Source organism: Hyperolius riggenbachi, chromosome 2 (assembly GCF_040937935.1).
Source record: "Hyperolius riggenbachi isolate aHypRig1 chromosome 2, aHypRig1.pri, whole genome shotgun sequence".
Taxonomy (NCBI): Eukaryota; Metazoa; Chordata; class Amphibia; order Anura; family Hyperoliidae; genus Hyperolius; species Hyperolius riggenbachi.
In genome coordinates, this window is record NC_090647.1 from 270,606,668 (window position 1) to 270,626,573 (window position 19,906).

General features: G+C 42.5%; 1 protein-coding gene across 2 annotated transcripts in view; it reads right to left on the bottom strand.

The window, feature by feature from the left end:
* The window catches only part of STYXL1 (serine/threonine/tyrosine interacting like 1), a 47,565-nt gene that overhangs the window by 26,173 nt on the left and 1,486 nt on the right, over positions 1 to 19,906 (bottom strand). Inside the window, exons 1-3 of one of the 2 annotated variants that reach the window (XM_068268666.1) lie at positions 11,774 to 11,826; positions 11,575 to 11,681; positions 11,424 to 11,485 (exon numbers count right to left, since the gene is read on the bottom strand). In XM_068268666.1, coding sequence (XP_068124767.1) covers positions 11,424 to 11,485; positions 11,575 to 11,681; positions 11,774 to 11,778 — 174 coding nt within the window. In that variant the 5' untranslated portion in view covers positions 11,779 to 11,826. Of the gene's footprint in view, positions 1 to 11,423; positions 11,486 to 11,574; positions 11,682 to 11,773; positions 11,827 to 19,906 lie in introns of those variants that run through there. The other variant, XM_068268665.1, reaches the window with a different exon arrangement.

A 19,906-nucleotide genomic window follows, 5' to 3' on the forward strand; every position in this document is an offset into this window, starting at 1 on the left:
GCTCCACGTGCCGATTTTTGTGTTACCCCTTTTTTCCATTAGCGCAGCTTTCTGTATATTCTAATCTTGGTGTATTTTCTGTAAAAACTGCTTGCAGCTATGGATTTGTTTGAAAGTAGAAACAGAAGATTGCATGATATAGATGAGCTGTTTAAAGATACAGCGCCAGGTGTAATTGATTTAGATAGTGATTTTAAATCGCTTCAGAACGTAATGGTAAAAGAACAGCAAACGTGGTGGGATATTGCAACACTTAAAAAATATCACAGGGAAGGAATCATCCCCCAAAAAATCAGGTGGGATATTACCCCTGATGATGGGGAAGATACAGAGGAAAACACTAAAGAATGGGAGGAATATTTCGACAAAAGTGGATTGGGTTTAATTGAACTTCTAATTAAAAGGAAAACAGGAAGAATAGAAAGGCTAGGGACAGAAATTGAGAATATTAGAATTAAAACTGAACCGTATAAGAATACTGAACAATATGTTGCACGAACTAAGAAAATCCAAGAAATTCTGGCAGTTAGTGAAAAGAATATCATAGCGGATAAGCAAAGAAAGTTTGCAAGGGATAGTGATGCCCATAAGAAGAAAATGGCTTACAAGTGGCAACCGATTGTACAAAAAAGGTTGGCTGATAAAGCAAGAAAAAATGGGGATCAGCAAGTGGAGAATATAGTAGGGGCCCCGCCCACCACTACAATACCCAAGGCACCAGTGCAAACAATACAACCTAAAGGGAAGACATCCAGACCTCATGAACAGTTGGTGGGGAGTGGGGATCGAATTAATCCTGGACCATACAGGGGGAGGGGAGGCGGGTTTCAGAATAACGGGTTTTCAATGGAATAGAAGACAAGATCCGCAACCCTACCAACAATACCCCGTCCATACTCAGAATAGATATTCACCACTAACTGATGATAGGAACTTTGGACAACCCCATTTTTTAGCCCCGCGCCCCCGGTATTGGAGAGAAGGATGGGAGGAGGGAGAATACCTGGGGGGGCAACCAAGTACACCAAGAAAAAGAGGTGCAGAAGGGGGAGGAGAGCAGGTAGAAGGGAACAAAAGAAGAAGGCAGTAATAGGAACTGGCATCTTTAATTTGAGTGGGGTTCCCCTGGAGAAACATGAAATAAAATTGTTAGACCGTGGGTTAAAATATGCGCCTAGAAATCATCTGAATAAATTCAATGCCTTTATTGATGTTCACCGCTACACGCGGAAGTTGAACATCAAGAAGTATTTTGTGCAGAATGAGGGTCCCACGAATAGAGCCAATAATATTGGAATTACCCCTAGTGTAACGTTTAGGAATGCATCCACTTTTAACCCACAAGATACATCAGCTTTGAACGCAGTGGAAAACTTTAAGGATCGGGTAATTAATGATCTAAAAAAACTGAATATTAAATCAAAAAAGTCGGATGAACAAGCCATTAATAGCATACTTAAAGAAAAAAGTTTAGTTGTGCGGTCTGCAGACAAAGGGGGGGGGGAGTAGTAGTACTACGTAAAGATCAATATTTTGAGGAGTTGGATAAGCTTATTTTTGATGAAGGAACATATGAGAGATTGTCGGGGGACCCCACTTTAAAATATAAAAGAGAATTGGCCCTTATGTTGGATGAGGGATTGATGATGGGTCTACTTGATAAGAAGACCTGTGACTTTTTGGTGCCATCAGCTCCAAGAATACCTATCATGTACCAACTCCCAAAGGTCCATAAGAACCCCAATAACCCCCCTGGAAGACCTATCCTGAGTGGGGTAGGCTCTATTACCCATAGGGTAGGCCAATTTATAGACAGCCACCTCCAGCCTTTAGTGCCCCAATTGCCTCATGTGCTATTGGATACCAAGCATACCGTGCAACTGTTGGAAGAACTGAGGATTGAGGGTAATATTTTTTTGGCGACCGCAGACGTAGGGTCGTTGTATACTAATATACCTCACGATGATGGTATTGAAGCGGTAAGAGTGTTTTTACAGCGTCTTGGCGATATGCGCGGAGTTCAGATGGAGTTTGTTTTGTCTTTATTGGATTTTTCTCTAAAGCGGAATTATTTTTGGCACAAGCATCAGTTCTTCAGACAGATATACGGCTGTGCGATGGGGGCATCTTATGCTCCTAGCCTAGCAAATATTTATATGGCTCTATGGGAAGAGGAAGCGATTAGGAGAGGGGGGTCTAGGCTGGTGTTTTGGAAAAGGTACATTGATGACCTGCTGATTTTTTGGAGAGGAGATGAGGTGAGTTTTAGAGCCTTTATTGATGAGGTTAATAGCATGAAGGAGAACATCCAACTTACAGCAGAATGTAGTACAGAATCCATACATTTTCTAGATCTTGTGATCATGAGAGAGGGAGAAGGTTTCTCCACCAAATGCTTCTTTAAATCTACAGATCGCAATGCTTATATTGATGTAACAAGCTGCCATCATCCACAATGGCTTGGGGGTGTCCCTAAAGGACAATTTACAAGAATCCGTAGGAATTGTTCAAGCTTGCAAGATTATTATGAGCAGTCAGATGGTCTGAAAACCAAGTTTGTAGAGAAGGGCTATAATGAATCTTGGTTGGAAGAAATCCAAAAAGATGTTGGAGAGAAGGACAGAACTAGTCTACTCCAACCAAAAGGGGAGGAGTTTAGAAATGATAATAAGGCCCTCTCCTTTCTTAGTGATTTTTCGGCTGACTATAAATCAGTCGAAAGAATCTTCCAAAGACACTGGAATATATTGCAGAGTGACTATGTATTGAAAAGTATTTTACCTGATAGACCCAATTTTATTTACCGTCGAGCTCCCACTTTAAAAAATAGGATTTCTCCAAGTTGTGTAGACCCCCCAGAGCGGAAACAAATAACAGGATGGCAAACATCTGGATTTTTTCCATGTAGGGGTTGCAAATGTTGTAGAGAAGCTCTTGCTCATAAAACCAATGAAATTATTTCAACAGCAAGTGGTGGTGTGTTTAAGATCAGGCAGTTTATTAGCTGCGCTACAGCGTTTGTGGTATATGTGATCTGGTGTTATTGCGGCCTACAATACGTGGGCCGCACCACCAGGTCACTAAAGGAAAGAATTAGTGAGCACATTCAAAATATAAAAAAGGGGTTTGAGCAACATAGTGTGTCTCTCCATTTTAAACTTAAACATCAGTGCAATCCAAAGGCAATGCATTTTTGTGCGGTAGAAAAACTAATACCTAACTGGAGGGGGTGCAATAGAGTTAGAGAGCTGTCAAAGAAAGAGACTAGGTGGATTTTTAATTTGGATACGTTTAGTCCAATCGGACTTAATGTTGATTTGGATATTAATTGTTTTATTTCTAATAGCTGATTTGATTATGTGTTGTTGATAATAGTTGAATTTACCATGGATTCCCATCCGACCGAATCATGTGAAACTAAATCAATACTGTTTTTCTGATTGGCGTGACTGCCGTGGCGTTTTGCTGGCGGCCTTTCCGCGGTTTTCTTGCGGTTTTTCCGTAAAGGGAAAAAGGGGGGTTATATGTTTATATGTTTCTAACTGCGGTTTTTATCGTTTCATGCGTGGTGTCCAGCCTATATGGTTGGGTGCTGCACAATCTTTCATTGGTGATTTCTGCCGGATGAGATCCATGCGGAGTTTTGTAATATGACGTTTATTGCTGTGGTTTTTATGGAATTAGAAGTGTATATTTTAATGTTGTATTATATTGATATTGTAGCAGTCCTACTGTCGTTTTTCCATGTCCCCCACGGGTAAGCGCTAACACAGATGGCTGCAGAGGATCTAATTTTAATAATAGGCGGGTTTCAATTAAAAGGGGAGGGTAATTTAGAAGTGAATATAACCTACGGTCTACCTTTGTGACATATGCCCCTGATGAGTCATTTTACATGACGAAATGCATAGGGCGGAGCTATGTCACATGACCGTAAGATCCAGGAAATCACAGGACGCGAGGGTCTGAAGCGGAGCGTGTGTGTGAGCGGCTGCCCGGGACTGCGGTGTACACATGATACAATGCGCTTGTGACCATCTACGCTTGTGAGTGTAACTGGTTTTTTAAACCTTTTTTATTAAATGATTTTACACTATATGGCGCATCTTTGAGTTTTTAGATTGCCTGCATACTGGAGTGATCCCTGCCTTCCCCCATACACGCTATATCCATACCTCCGGATTGATTGGAGGCTAATAGGGTGAGTGCGGGCACATTGGGGGGAGTGTGTCCCAGCACAAGGTGGTGTGTGTTCACTCTGGAATGGTGAAGGGCAGATTTTTGTAGCAACTGGATTACGCTATATGTTTTCTCTTTCTATTTCTCTATGACGTGTTGGCTGACCAATGAGGAGATTAAGTGATTGAAATCCTTGGGATATTCAGCTGGATGGATTTAAGCTGCTGGATGGTGACTTATGTGAACTGAACTCTCATTGTTACAAGCTATAGAGCGCACTAGACTTTTCTTTAACGTGTGTTTGAACAATTTACAGTATTGTTTATCCAGCGCGCTCCACGTGCCGATTTTTGTGTTACCCCTTTTTTCCATTAGCGCAGCTTTCTGTATATTCTAATCTCAGATATGAGCACACCCCTGTGCCCTGCTGTGTGAATGCTTCACTTTCCCCTTTATTAGCAATCTCGGCTTTGCTCATTATTATTTGTATCCAAACTGCTCCTAATCAATCCCACTGTCAGTCGGTCTGACGGGAAATTGCATTATGTGTACCCAGCATGACGTCCTACCATATTATTATACTGTATTGTGCGTGGCTGAGTGAGACCTTTCAGGAATCCCCCCCTTGGAAATCCTGGGTTTGCCCCTGCAGGTTAGTGCATCAACCCCATTGTGATGATTAGAATAGGCAGTGGAAGCAACTTTGAGAGAGATAAAGGAATGAGCACAGCTTACAACTCAGACCTTTACTGTCAATTCATAAACAGACACAGGCTCACTTTAAGCAGTGTTAGTTTACATAGTTACATAGTTACATAGTTATTTTGGTTGAAAAAAGACATACGTCCATCGAGTTCAACCAGTACAAAGTACAACTCCAGCCTGCTCCCTCACATATCCCTGTTGATCCAGAGGAAGGCGAAAAACCCTTACAAGGCATGGTCCAATTAGCCCCAAAAGGGAAAAATTCCTTCCCGACTCCAGATGGCAATCAGATAAAATCCCTGGATCAACATCATTAGGCATAACCTAGTAATTGTAGCCATGGATGTCTTTCAACGCAAGGAAAGCATATAAGCCCCCTTTAAATGCAGGTATAGAGTTTGCCATAACGACTTCCTGTGGCAATGCATTCCACATCTTAATCACTCTTACTGTAAAGAACCCTTTCCTAAATAAATGGCTAAAACGTTTTTCCTCCATGCGCAGATCATGTCCTCTAGTCCTTTGAGAAGGCCTAGGCACAAAAAGCTCATCCACCAAGCTATTATATTGCCCTCTGATGTATTTATACATGTTAATTAGATCTCCTCTAATGCGTCTTTTCTCCACACTAAATAAACCCAGTTTATCTAACCTTTCTTGGTAAGTGAGACCTTCCATCCCACGTATCAATTTTGTTGCTCGTCTCTGCACCTGCTCTAAAACTGCAATATCTTTTTTGTAATGTGGTGCCCAGAACTGAATTCCATATTCCAGATGTGGCCTTACTAGAGAGTTAAACAGGGGCAATATTATGCTAGCATCTCGAGTTTTTATTTCCCTTTTAATGCATCCCAAAATTTTGTTAGCTTTAGCTGCAGCGGCTTGGCATTGAGTACGATTATTTAACTTGTTGTCGATGAGTACTCCTAAGTCCTTCTCCAAGTTTGATGTCCCCAACTGTATCCCATTTATTTTGTATGGTGCTAGACCATTGGTACGACCAAAATGCATGACTTTACATTTTTCAACATTAATTTTTCATCTGCCATGTATGTGCCCATATAGCCATCCTATCCAGATCATGTTGCAATATGACACTATCTTCCTGAGAGTTGATGATTCTGCACAATTTTGTATCATCTGCAAAATAGCAACATTGCTCACTACTGCATCTACTAGGTCATTAATAAATAAATTGAAGAGCACTGGACCCAGTACAGACCCCTGTGGGACCCCACTGCTAACAGTCTCCCATTTTGAGTACGATCCATTGACCACAACTCTTTGTTTTCTGTCCATTAGCCAGTTCCCTATCCATGCACACAGACTCTTCCCCAGTCCTTGCATCCTCAACTTTTGCACCAGACTTTTGTGGGGAACAGTGTCGAAGGCCTTTGCAAAGTCCAAGTATATCACATCTACAGCATTCCCAATATCCATATTAGTGTTCACTACCTCATAAAATCTGAGCATGTTAGTCAAACAGGACCTGTCTTTAGTAAACCCATGTTGATGCTGAGAAATAAGATTATTTTCTACTATGAAGTCATGTATAGTATCTCTTAGTAACCCCTCAAATAGTTTGCATACAACTGATGTTAAGCTTACAGGTCTATAATTTCCTGGATCTGATTTTTGCCCTTCTTAAATAATGGGAAAACGTGGGCTGTACGCCAATCCACTGGGACTCTGCCAGTTGAAAGAGAGTCACAAAAGATAAGATAAAGGTTTATCTATAACTGAACTTAATCCCCTTAGGACCCGAGGATGCATGCCATCCGGGCCAGGTGCCTTGTCTATTTTTAATTTATTTAGTCTTGCCTTCACTTCTTCCTGTGTTAAGTATTTAATATTACAGTTAGAAGATTGGGACTCTTCTGCCTCTGTAATTTGCAACAGTGCTGTTTCCTTTGTGAAGACAGAAGCAAAGAAAGCATTTAATAACTCTACCTTACCTTGGTCATCCACCATTGAGTTCCCACCCTCATCCTTTAGGAGTCCTATACAGTCAACCTTTCTTTTTTTAGAGTTGATGTACTTGTAAAACTTTTTCGGGTTAGATTTGATATCCCTAGCGATTTGATTTTCTTTTTTACAATTTTTATTGCACTCCTTATAATTTCTTAGTGCAGCCTCGGTCCCCTCCTGTTTTAGGACCTTATAGGCATTCTTTTTCCTCTTCATTTTACCCCTAACCTTTCTATTCATCCATAGAGATCTTTTTTTATTCCTAGACATTTTGTTTCCATATGGGATATACATACTACAATATTGATTGAGAATAAGTTTAAAAGCTTGCCATTTCCCTTCAGTGTCCTCCCCTTGTAGTACATTATCCCAGTTCACCAAACTTAGTGCCTGCCTAATTTGATTGAACTTTGCTTTTCTAAAATTCATAGTTTTAGTGGTCCCGCTGCCCCGTGGCCTATCAGTCACCAGATCAAACGTTATCATGTTGTGATCACTATTTCCCAAATGTTCTTGAACCTGCACATTTGATACATTATCTGGTCTATTAGAAATGATCAGATCCAGTAACGCATTCCCCCTGGTTGGTTCCCCGAGTTTAGATATGCTACATATCCTGACATTTTTTTAGGACATTGTTTATTTAATTTGTTTATTGCATAACATGCAAGACGTCGGGTATTTGAGAGGAGTAAGATGATGAAAGGAATAATCTGGAATGCTACTGAGCTGGAATAGTAACAGAGTATTGACCGGTTATTACTGGCTAAATGCTTTACATTTGTCCTTCAGATGTACATTGCTTCAGAAATAGACACTGCACTCACACTATACAGAACTACCAGTATTTGTTCTCTTCCTGACTTTACATATTTCATTTGATTTTAAATATCGGTAACACAAATTTCAATGTTTTTCTACATTAGAATACAACCTAGCCTCTCAACACATGGTACATGTACCCCTGGGGGTACTTGAGATGAGTTTAGGGGGTCCTTGAATTTGCAATAATCAATCTGTTTACAGTACATTTGAGGATTAACGAAATAACTCACACATAACCAGTACACATATTTTAGTTAATTAAAAACAGAGGAATGTTTAAAAAGTATTTATTCACAACTACTTTACTATGAAATAAACAGATGTCAAGGAGTACTTTCAGTTTTATTCACAATAAGGGGCACTCATCCCCCTATTGTGTCCCAAGTGCTTTTAAAGACGTGTGTATCCGTATTGCGCGAGTGCGGACTTGCACATGTACAGTAGGGATCCATTTGTCTTCAGAAGTTCTCGGGCACACAAGTACTTCAGAAGGCTGACCGAGGAGGGCTGGAGACGTATTCAACCTGCAGGCCGAACCAAAGTATGGATCTTTTTTTTTATAAACAAAAGCAATGAGGCTTAATTGAATATAAAATGTATCATGCTACAGTAATTGATTGTTAAAAAAGTAAAGGTGGCCATACATCTATAGATTTCATGATTTGATTATTATTGAAATGGATGAAAATTGGTGCCGCCAAAAGCATGTCCGATTGACGATGCTACCAATTTTCGGGCCAAAATTGGTCCCATGTAATAATCAGACATGCTGGAAAATCTCGGGCTGATATGCTCAATCAGGTGTGCGATGGTAACGGCAAGCGAAAATGGCGAACAATGCATGCAATGGAAACACCCGGCCACTGTCCCCCCTATTGTACATGTAGCCCCTGGTGCCCCTGCATTAATACTTTACCTGTCCGATGTCCGCACTCCTCTTTTTGATTCGCACCCCACTTGGTTGCCAGCATATTGCACTCAGGGCGCACATGCAGTACATGTTACGGGTACACTGACCCTTCCTCGGGTCACCTGAGGAAGGACCAATGTACCCGTCACATCTAGTGTGTGTTCTCAATAAATCACAAACACACGTTTGAAGCCTGTGGAATGCCTTTTTCCTACCGATTGAAGTAAACTGTTTTGCAGGAGTGGTGTACCTGCAGGAACAGAGCACCGGCTATTGCTACCTAACCCAGGTATAGCACGTTATTGAGGTCCAAGGTGGAGTTTGAGTTGCACATGCAGTACACTGGCAACCATGTGGATCGCTAAACTGGAAGAGGAGACCGGACACAGAGGCGGACACCAGACAGGTAAAGAATACATGCAGGGGCACTAGGAGGGTTCAGATACATTAGGAGGGACAGCGGCCATAAAGCGACGAGGCAGCATCACGAGGCCGATTGACAAAAGATTTCATGCTAAAATCGATCAGCGGTTTGCGGCGGCCAACAAATCTCTCTCTGAGCAGATTCGATCAGATAAAGATCAGTCTAATAGTTGATAAGCCACCAAAATCACTTGATGTATGTACCTTTAACCATTTCAGCCCACGGGTATTTGTCACCTTATGGACGCTACTCCTATTCATTCCCCAATAACTTGATCACTACTTATCACAGTGAAATGATCTATACCTTGTTTTTTCTGCCACCAATTAGGCTTTCTTTGGGTGGTAAATTATGCTAAGAATTATTTTATTCTAAATGCATTATAATGGGAATAATAAGAAAAAAAATGAAAAAAATTCATTATTTTTCAGTTTTCAGCCATTACAGTTTTTAAAATAATTTATGCTACCATAATTAAAATCCACACATTTTATTTGGCCATTTGTCCCGGTTATTGCAACGTTAAAATTATACCCCTAGTGTAATGTATGGTGACAATATTTTAATTGGAAATAAAGGTGCATTCTTTCAGTTTTACATCCATCACTAATTTTTAGCCCATTATTTATTAATTATATTCCCTCTTGACATAGATAATAATGTATTTTTATTACCCAAAGTCAGTAGGTATGTTTTACTACCGGCGGAAATCAGCGGCGACTCCATTTACAGAATAAACACTGTTTTTGAACAAAAACAGTGTTTATTCTCAGCGGACATGCTCGGATTGGCACAGGGTCCCCTGCAGCCAATCCCCCCTGCTAGCAGCAGCGCGATCGCGGGCATTTGCCCGCACGATCACCTGCAGACCCCCCAAACTGCAGGGACATGACTAGCGCGTCCCTGCTGCTCTAGCTGCTGCCGCTGTGGACGTGAAGCTCACGTCGGCGCGGCTGAAATGGTTAAGATGTCCATAGATCAGACAATGTATGGGCAGATAGACGAAGAGACAGATCTCTCTCTGATCAAATATGATCGAAGAGAGATCTGTTGCCTGCCCATACACTGCAAGCCGATTCCCAATCGATTACAGCATGAAACCTCTCAGGAATTGGCCTTGTGACACCGCATCTGCCATCCCTGACGCTGTACCAACTAATGTAACGTCTGCCCCATGTAGTATACTTTACCTGTCGGTGTCTGCCACTGGTTCCATGCTCCGTCCTCTGTGGGTGGGTGACGTCACACACCCGCCCACCTATACGTCGGCAACCACTTGGGCTGACCAGACTCCCTAGGCCAGTGATGGCTAACCTTGGCACTCCAGCTGTGTCAAAACTACAAATCCCATCATACCTCTGCCTCCCTGAGTTATGCTTAGAGCTGTCAGAGTATTGCAATCCCTCAAGGGACTTGTATTTCCACCACAGCTGGAGTGCCAAGGTTAGCCATCACTGCCCTAGGCGGACTTATTAGTTGGTGATGGAATTCTTGTGTATAGGGGGGGGGGGGGGGGGGTTGGTGGGATGGGCACTATTCACCTACCTACATGTAGCAGGTTTAAAAAGGGCAAAATGTGACTTTCTTTTGACTGCCAATAAAAAGGATGTCTGAAAAATAAATATATGAACAAGCATCTTGGCTTACATTGATTGTGAGTTTTAATGAAAATCTTTCGAATTTAACAAGTCCCAGCCTAAATGACTAACCTTTCAGCAATGTTCACTATGGTCTAATATGAATTAGATGTGTGATGGATACTTTTGCCACCTAACATCATATCAGCAGGGATGGTCAATGAGAAGTGAATAGTTCTGAGATGATGCAGGATTATACCAATTTTGCACACACCTTGAAAATGGACCAATTAAATCCCACCTTGGCATGATTCAATTGGTCCAAGCTACATAAATAATTTGCATAATCATATATCAACTAGGAATTGTTTGCATTGCATTGACCATCCCTACAGATGAGTTTAATTTAATGACTGTAGGAATGGACCACACCGTGGCATGACAGATGAGCCTTTAACACTGCACATGGACAAGGGGGGTGATACATACATGGGGGGTGATACATACATGGGGGGGGGGGGGGGGGTAGACAACGGCCGGTGGCCTGTCTGTTGTCATGGAATTGAATACTGCCATTGCCCGATTGAAATTTTCCACCATGCCGATTCATACATTAGACTAATTTCAGCTGGAAATCGATCCCTGGAAAAGCTGGAAATCGATCGCAAGATTCATGGGGTGACCATGTTACAGCACGTTTGGCTTCAACGATTGGCTGATTGGCCCACAAAAATCGACGAATGTATGGGCACCCTTAGGCTGTGTTGGATCTGTTGTAGAAAGTTTGCAGTGCAAGCATTAGAATGCTTAGTAAATAACTTTGTTTTTTAAATACCTGCTTCACACTTCTTGCAGTTACAATGTGACTTTCATTATACTCTCGTTTAGAACGGGCATCTACAAGAAATAATGCACAATAATATGTACAGTTAATGTACATCATATCCAGAGGTGATCGCCTCAGTGTAATGTTGTCACATACGTACCCAAAAGACACAGGTAATTTGGTTCAGCAAGTCTAGATAACTTGGCTGATTGGTTCAAGATGTTGTATAATTCAGTTGATGAGCACAGCACCAATTCACTCATGTTCCTGGAACAAAAATTAAAGTGTTAAAGGGAACCTGAATCAAGTAAAATTATTTAAAATAAAGACATACCTGCAAATTAATATTAAATACTTACCTCATTGTAAGTTAATCTTAGAAGCTCGCAATTTTCTTCTAACGTGTCCTTACAATTCCGATTGGATCTAGTGAGAAGTGGAAGCCTTAGGCCTTGTTCCATTATATCAGTTGCTGTCAGTTATACATAGGACAACTACCGGTATAGGATAGGACAACTGATGTGTAAGGTAATATCCATGTTTCCCTATGTCCTAAGTGAGCGATATTACAGCTTAATGGAGTGCTGACCCGTAAGCTTTTACGGGGTCATCACCATTTTAAAATGGAGGACGGAGAATTCCATCAATCACAGTGAACAAACAGGATGCAGGAGAGGAGAAAGAGGTTGATGAGTAGACTACATAGGAGGTAAGTATAACATGTGTATGTTTATTTTGACAGTTCAGCTTAGCTTTAAGTGGTGTCAGTATTACATTAGGTAAACTGCCTGAATGAACAGAGACAGGACAAGAAACATAAAGTTTAGTACATGTCTACAAAGATTAGTGCCATATTAGCCAGCAGGGTATTAGCTGAATTTCTTATTTTATTTTAGGATTTATTCAGCCCCACTTGCAAATGTCATTTGGAGTTGTATTAGCTGTATACATATGTGTATCAGCGCCAAGGAAACAAAGTGGCCGCTGCTGAGAGAAGAACGATGTCCAGAGTTCACAAACAGATAAATTATATATGCTCAGCGCAGAGTCCAAAAACAAAAGACGAGTCTTCAGCAAAGGATAAAAGCAGTCAAATCTCCACCACAATAAATATTGGGTTCACGGCACAGCTCTGCAATCATGGATACCCAAAAAAGGAAAGAGGCTTACCAGCTGGTGACAACCCACATTATAAGGTTGTATCAACGCTTTGGTAGGACATCAGGAAGCAACAGTCTGTCCAGGATCCACCAATTCAGCAATGATTCCTCTCACGAATGGATATCAGTAAACATCATAAAAAACAAACAAACGGCAACTCTAAGTGTAAACCGTTTAATATAGAGTTTTCATAGTAAAAACAGCTTAAAAATAGCTGGGAAGGAGACAGGCGGCACCTTCATACTGTCCTTTACCGCTGACCCATACACGCGTGCAACTTTCTCGGGGTTCCCATTGCATGGGCCCCATATGTAAGTTTTGTTTTTATGCTATTTTTATGCTATTTTTAAGCTGTTTTTACTATGAAAACTCTATATTAAACGGTTTACACTTAGAGTTGCCGTTTGTTTGTTTTTTATGATGTTTACTGATATCCATTCGTGAGAGGAATCATTGCTGAATTGGTGGATCCTGGACAGACTGTTGCTTCCTGATGTCCTACCAAAGCGTTGATACAACCTTATAATGTGGGTTGTCACCAGCTGGTAAGCCTCTTTCCTTTTTTGGGTATCCATGATTGCAGAGCTGTGCCGTGAACCCAATATTTATTGTGGTGGAGATTTGCCTGCTTTTATCCTTTGCTGAAGACTCGTCTTTTGTTTTTGGACTCTGCGCTGAGCATATATAATTTATCTGTATTAGCTGTATAGCTAAAGACTAGACTGAAATGTTCAACTAATATTTTATTGTTATCTTAAAGAATTTTTTTTAATGGTCAACTTCAATAAAATGAATGTGAAGGTATGAAATGGTTTGGTGTGAAATGACCATAACAGCACAATCGACTGAAAATTACTCTCTGTTCAGGTATAGTCAAACTGGGATTTTATTCATGTACTTTAAAGCTACTGGGCACACATTATGAATGTGTTTAACACAAGTACAGTGGTGTGAAAAACTATTTGCCCCCTTCCTGATTTCTTATTCTTTTGCATGTTTGTCACACTTAAATGTTTCTGCTCATCAAAAACCGTTAACTATTAGTCAAAGATAACATAATTGAACACAAAATGCAGTTTTAAATGATGGTTTTTATTATTTATTGAGGAAAAAAAACTCAAAACCTACATGGCCCTGTGTGAAAAAGTGATTGCCCCCCTTGTTAAAAAATAACCTAACTGTGGTTTATCACACCTGAGTTCAATTTCTGTAGTCACCCCCAGGCCTGATTACTGCCACACCTGTTTCAATCAAGAAATCACTTAAATAGGAGCTGACACAGAGAAGTAGACCAAAAGCACCTCAAAAGCTAGACATCATGCCAAAATCCAAAGAAATTCAGGAACAAATGAGAACAAAAGTACTGTAATTGAGATCTATCAGTCTGGTAAAGGTTATAAAGTCATTTCTAAAGCTTTGGGACTCCAGCGAACCACAGTGAGAGCCATTATCCACAAATGGCAAAAACATGGAACAGTGATGAACCTTCCCAAGAGTGGCTGGCCGACCAAAATTACCCCAAGAGCGCAGAGAAAACTCATCCGAGAGGCCACAAAAGACCCCAGGACAACATCTAAAGAACTGCAGGCCTCACTTGCCTCAATTAAGGTCAGTGTTCACAACTCCACCATAAGAAAGAGACTGGGCAAAAACGGCCTGCATGGCAGATATCCAAGGCGCAAACCACTTTTAAGCAAAAAGAACCTTAACCTGCTGAGCGGTCTGGACGAGCTCAGCTCGTCCAACACCGCCAGAGGCTGCCGCTCAGGCCCTGCTGGGCCGATTTTCACCAAATAAAGTGCAGCACACGCAGCCGGCACTTTGCCAGCCGCGTGTGCTGCCTGATCGCCGCTGCAGCGCGGCGATCCGCCGCGTGCAGCGGCGAAAGAGGGTCCCCCCAGCCGCCCGAGCCCAGCGTAGCCGGAACAAACAGTTCCGGCCAGCGCTAAGGGCTGGATCGGAGGCGGCAGACGTCAGGACGTCGGCTGACGTCCATGACGTCACTCCGCTCGTCGCCATGGCGACGAGGGAAGCGAAACACGGAGGGCCGCTCATTGCGGCCTTCCGTGTTATTTCTTGCCGCCGGAGGCGATCAGAAGATCGCCTCCGGAGCGCCCTCTAGTGGGCTTTCATGCAGCCAACTTTCAGTTGGCTGCATGAAATAGTTTTTTTTTTATTAAAAAAAAACCCTCCCGCAGCCACCCTGGCGATTTAATCAGAACGCCAGGGTGGTTAAAGGACTTACGAGGCGAATTTTAGAAAAAATGTTAGTTACCTTATTGCAATATCAGACCTCAGGGCAGACGATCAGTGCTTCCCCTGTCAGTTTCAGGCACTCTGTTATCTAAATCCAGGATTCATTACAGGCCCCGACCCTCTGCAGGGTCGCCTGAACTGATGAGATAAGAATTGCCGCTTTAAACAGCAATGTGAGTTACACTCGTGGCCGCCACATAGCGGCTCCCTCCCCCGCTGTGAGCCGCTGCTAGGAGGGAGCCGCTGCTATAGTAGGCAGCCCTGCTGGTATCATCCATTCACACGCCGCAGCCTCCCTTCCCCGACCCGCCGAGCAGCCAGCACATCTACCCCCTTTTGCGGAGGAATTCTGGACATGCAGTCACTGAAGAAGAGCCGCTGGCTCATATTGAGCAGAGAGTCACTGAGGAGCCGCTGGTGAGCCGGCTCACGTACGAGCGGAGTGCGGATAACAAAGAACCGCTGGTGAATCAGATTCACCAGCGGTTCTTTGTTATCCGCACTCCGCTCGTACGTGAGCCGGCTCACCAGCGGCTCCTCAGTGACTCTCTGCTCAATATGAGCCAGCGGCTCTTCTTCAGTGACCGCATGTCCAGAATTCCTCCGCAAAAGGGGGTAGATGTGCTGGCGGCTCGGCAGGTCGGGGAAGGGAGGCTGCGGCGTGTGAATGGATGATACCGGCAGGGCTGCCTACTATAGCAGCGGCTCCCTCCTAGCAGCGGCTCCCTCCTAGCAGCGGCTCACAGCGGGGGAGGGAGCCGCTATGTGGCGGCCACGAGTGTAACTCACATTGCTGTTTAAAGCGGCAATTCTTATCTCATCAGTTCAGGCGACCCTGCAGAGGGTCGGGGCCTGTAATGAATCCTGGATTTAGATAACAGAGCGCCTGAAACTGACAGGGGAAGCACTGATCGTCTGCCCTGAGGTCTGATATTGCAATAAGGTAACTAACATTTTTTCTAAAATTCGCCTCGTAAGTCCTTTAAGGCTCGTCTCAATTTTGCTAAAAAACATATCAATGATTGCCAAGACTTGTGGGAAAATGCCTTGTGGACCGCCGAGACAAAAGTTGAACTTTTTGGAAGGTGCGTGTCCTGTTAAATCTGCCGTAGAAGTAACACAGCATTTCAGCAAAAGAACATCATACCAACAGTAAAATATGGTGGTGGTAGTGTGATGGTCTGGGGTTGTTTTGCTGCTTCAGGACCTGGAAGGCTTGCTGTGATAGATGGAACCATGAATTCTACTGTCTACCAAAAAATCCTGAAGGAGAATGTCCGGCCATCTGTTCGTCAACTCAAGCTGAAGCGATCTTGGGTGCTGCAGCAGGACAATGACCCAAAAGACACCAGCAAATCCACCTCTGAATGGCTGAAGAAAAACAAAATGAAGACTTTGGAGTGGCCTAGTCAAAGTCCTGACCTGAATCCTATTGAGATGTTGTGGCATGACCTTAAAAAGGCAGTTCATGCTAGAAAACCCTCAAATAAAGCTGAATTACAACAATTCTGCAAAGATGAGTGGGCCAAAATTCCTCCAGAGCGCTGTAAAAGACTTGTTGCAAGTTATCGCAAACGCTTGATTGCAGTTATTGCTGCTAAGGGTGGCCCAACCAGTTATTAGGTTCAGGGGGCAATTTCTTTTTCACACAGGGCCATGTAGGTTTTGAGTTTTATTTCTCACTAAATAATAAAAACCATCAAAGATTTGTATTCCATTTGACAAGCGCAGCCTGTTTGTTTATGCTCTTATACATTTTGAGGAAGTGGGATCCCTTTACAGTTACTGCTGCTGTCTGAATAGGCGCAACATTATATTGATTCCATGTAGGTTTTGAGTTTTTTTTTCTCACTAAATAATAAAAATCATCATTTAAAACTGCATTTTGTGTTCAATTATGTTATCTTTAACTAATGGTTAACGGTTTTTGATGAGCAGAAACATTTAAGTGTGACAAACATGCAAAAGAATAAGAAATCAGGAAGGGGGCAAATAGTTTTTCACACCACTGTATATTACCTAAAAACATCATTTTAGATGTATTTATCACCAAACAAAGCTCATACTGTACACACCAGTGACAGACTTTGCATCCTAGTATGACCTACAATGTCTGTTCGGGAATTCACTGTTTCCTACACATCATTTTGCTGCTAGTAATGGCTGAAGTGATCATCTGTTAAACAGGGGCCTTGCCTGATTGTTAAAGCGGACCCAAACCAAACATTTTTTTAATTCATAATATTTAGTTGCACCACTCTGACACATACAAATATAAATAAACACTCCTTCAAGCCTATGAGCATTTCAGTGCATGCTTTTCACCCTTCTTTTTGCATAACTAGGGTTATACAGGTGGCAGCCATTAGCAATTCCTCCTTTGCTGGACACCATCTACTCCAGCATTTTGCCAGATTCTGTCCCGGCAATTTGAAAGGAAGGGAGGGGTTTCTCCAATAAATGTAAAATATTTTATATTTGTCATCATGCAGCTGAAAAAAGGCTGCTATTTATTATTATAATTTAGAAAATAGGTTTCATTTCTGAAATCTTGTATTTTTAATTTGGGTCCACTTTAAGGTGAAATGTTCGACTCTAGAACAGCGCTGGGCAAACTATGGCCTGCGGGCTAGATACGGCAGCCGTGTGCTGTTACCCCGGCCCACCGACAGGCGGCTGGATTCCTCTCCTTCCCCCCTCCCTCCCTGCAGAGTTGCAAACGGGCAACGGGGGTTGAAACTCACCTCACTCACTGATTCCCGTGTAGTGTCTCCATGGCAACAGGATGTAACATGTTGTAACATCGGATTGTGACAGAGTACTACTCGCTGCCAGCCAGCGTATAATGCGCTGGCACGGTCCCGACGTTACGTCATATGACATTCTGTTGCCATCGAAACGCAACACGGGAATCGCAACTCTGCAGGGAGGGAGGGGTTTGGAATTTAAGGAATGCAGCCAGCGGTCCACAGCATGCGTACCAGGCCGCATAAAGTTTGCCCAGCCCTGGTCTAGATTGTATAGAATGGTTAGTCTTTTATTTAATACATCTATCAGCCCATGTCCAGTTAACACGCTTCTTAATGCGAAAATTGATACATTATCCCAAATGGAAAATAAATTACTTTATAAGTTTGCCTCAGCAGTTACCCATAGGAGCCAAATGGATTTCTAAAAAACTAGTTTGGAACCAAATTGTAGCCAAAATTAACTACATTTGCCAAAATGAATATCCGAGTTGTATCCAGGACAACTTTATTACCTCTTCTAAAATATGGGAACCTTGGCTCATTTCTATGTATAAACACTACAGCAGAGAATTGTATGTGTGCATTAAACACCAAGTTAAAACCTGACAAATCTGGCTTTGCAAATTTAGCCTAATTGGCTAATCAGGAGACATTGCTAACGCAAACATGCATTTGCTTTCGCATACCAAAATGTGCAGGGTCTAAAACGAATACCGCAATGCGGTTGCCCTGCGGGGATTACTTCGTGCTGCATTAGCATTTAGCACTATCCAGGAGTAGAGATGCGAGCGAACCGTTCGCCAGCGAATCTCTATGGGCCTGTTGCCAGCGAATCTCTATGGGCCTGCGCTACTTCCGGGTCGCTATGACCCGGAGTAGTAAGGCTGCGCTGGGCCGGCGGTGCGCGTCTTTGATCGGGTGCCTGTTGCTGGGCACATGAGCGTGACATCACTCATGACGTCACGCACATGCGCAGAAAGTGCCCGGCAACAGGCGCGCGATCAAGGATGCGCAGCGCCGGCCCAGCGCAGCCGTACTACTCCGGGTCATAGCGACCCGGAAGTAGTACAGGGTGAGGGGTTCGCCGACATCTCTATCCAGGAGCGCCACGTGAAGGCTCCCCAATGCCTCCAGTCATTTCTACGTATGGCTTTCATTTACTCCTACGTATCCAGATTTGACACTCTCTGTTTTTTTTTTTTTTTTCCTTTTGGATGCAAAATTTTTTAGAGAATTTGTATGTTCGTGACCTCGTCTATACTTTTCTATCTTCCTGGTTATTTTGTATAATTTTAGGATTGTATTTTCTATATATACTTGCGTATAAGCCTAATTTTTCAGTACAAAAAATGTGCTGAAAAGTTACCCCCTCGACTTATATGCGAATCAGTGGAGCGAATCGGAGTGGCTTATACACGGGTCAGCTTATATGCAAATATATACGGTACTTTGCATATCCTATCATTTACTCAATTGATATTTACTCTTCACTTCAGTACCCCACTGTTATGACTGAAGTGAAGCTTCAACCAGTATGTACTGTTTATCTTCACTTTCAATAAAGATGTTTGATAGGAAATTTAAATATATTATGAAGGGGGTGCCTGATCAGTCCTGAGGTTGGATGTGACAAGGATGGACAGGGGATGGTGGGCTGCAGTCTAGATAAAAAGTACAAAGTAGAATATTAAAGACACAAGAATTAAAAAAGGTTAAACGGAGAAGAAAGATGTGTACAGATGAATATATATTCCAAGTATTTGTATTACACAGACATAGCTGTGTTTAGGCTGGAGGTTTCCTATGACACTGCTCTGTAGGTCTGTCAAAATATCTGCAGATGTGCGATATCCATCCAGTCTGTGGAATGAGGCTCTATTTCCACTTAAGCGGAGAACAGACTTTTTTTTCCGTTCTCTGTTCATTACTAAGTGGCGAGTGAACAGCTCTTATGTTATGCATAGGAGCCATTCACACTTGTCACGCGGGTTCCGTGGCAGTAAGCGGACCGCACTTCTGTGCAGTCCTTAATAATCCCAAGCCAGGGGGATGCGTTCCCCCATAAAGCCTATGGGGAAGAGCATCTGCCCTGGGCTCCAGCCGCATCACTGCATACCATCAGAGTGGACATTATACTGTTCGCTCCCGCTAGCTGCTAGCTGATGTTGTAATTCCTAACACTGCTTTGATAAATAGGTCACGGTGGCTTTGAAACCTCAGCTTCTTAGGGCTTGTTCATACTACAAATTGCAAAAGGCAATCGCAAAAACTCAGCAATTGCAGTTTTCTGGCGTTTTCACTGAGAAATGTGTTAGTGATTTTATG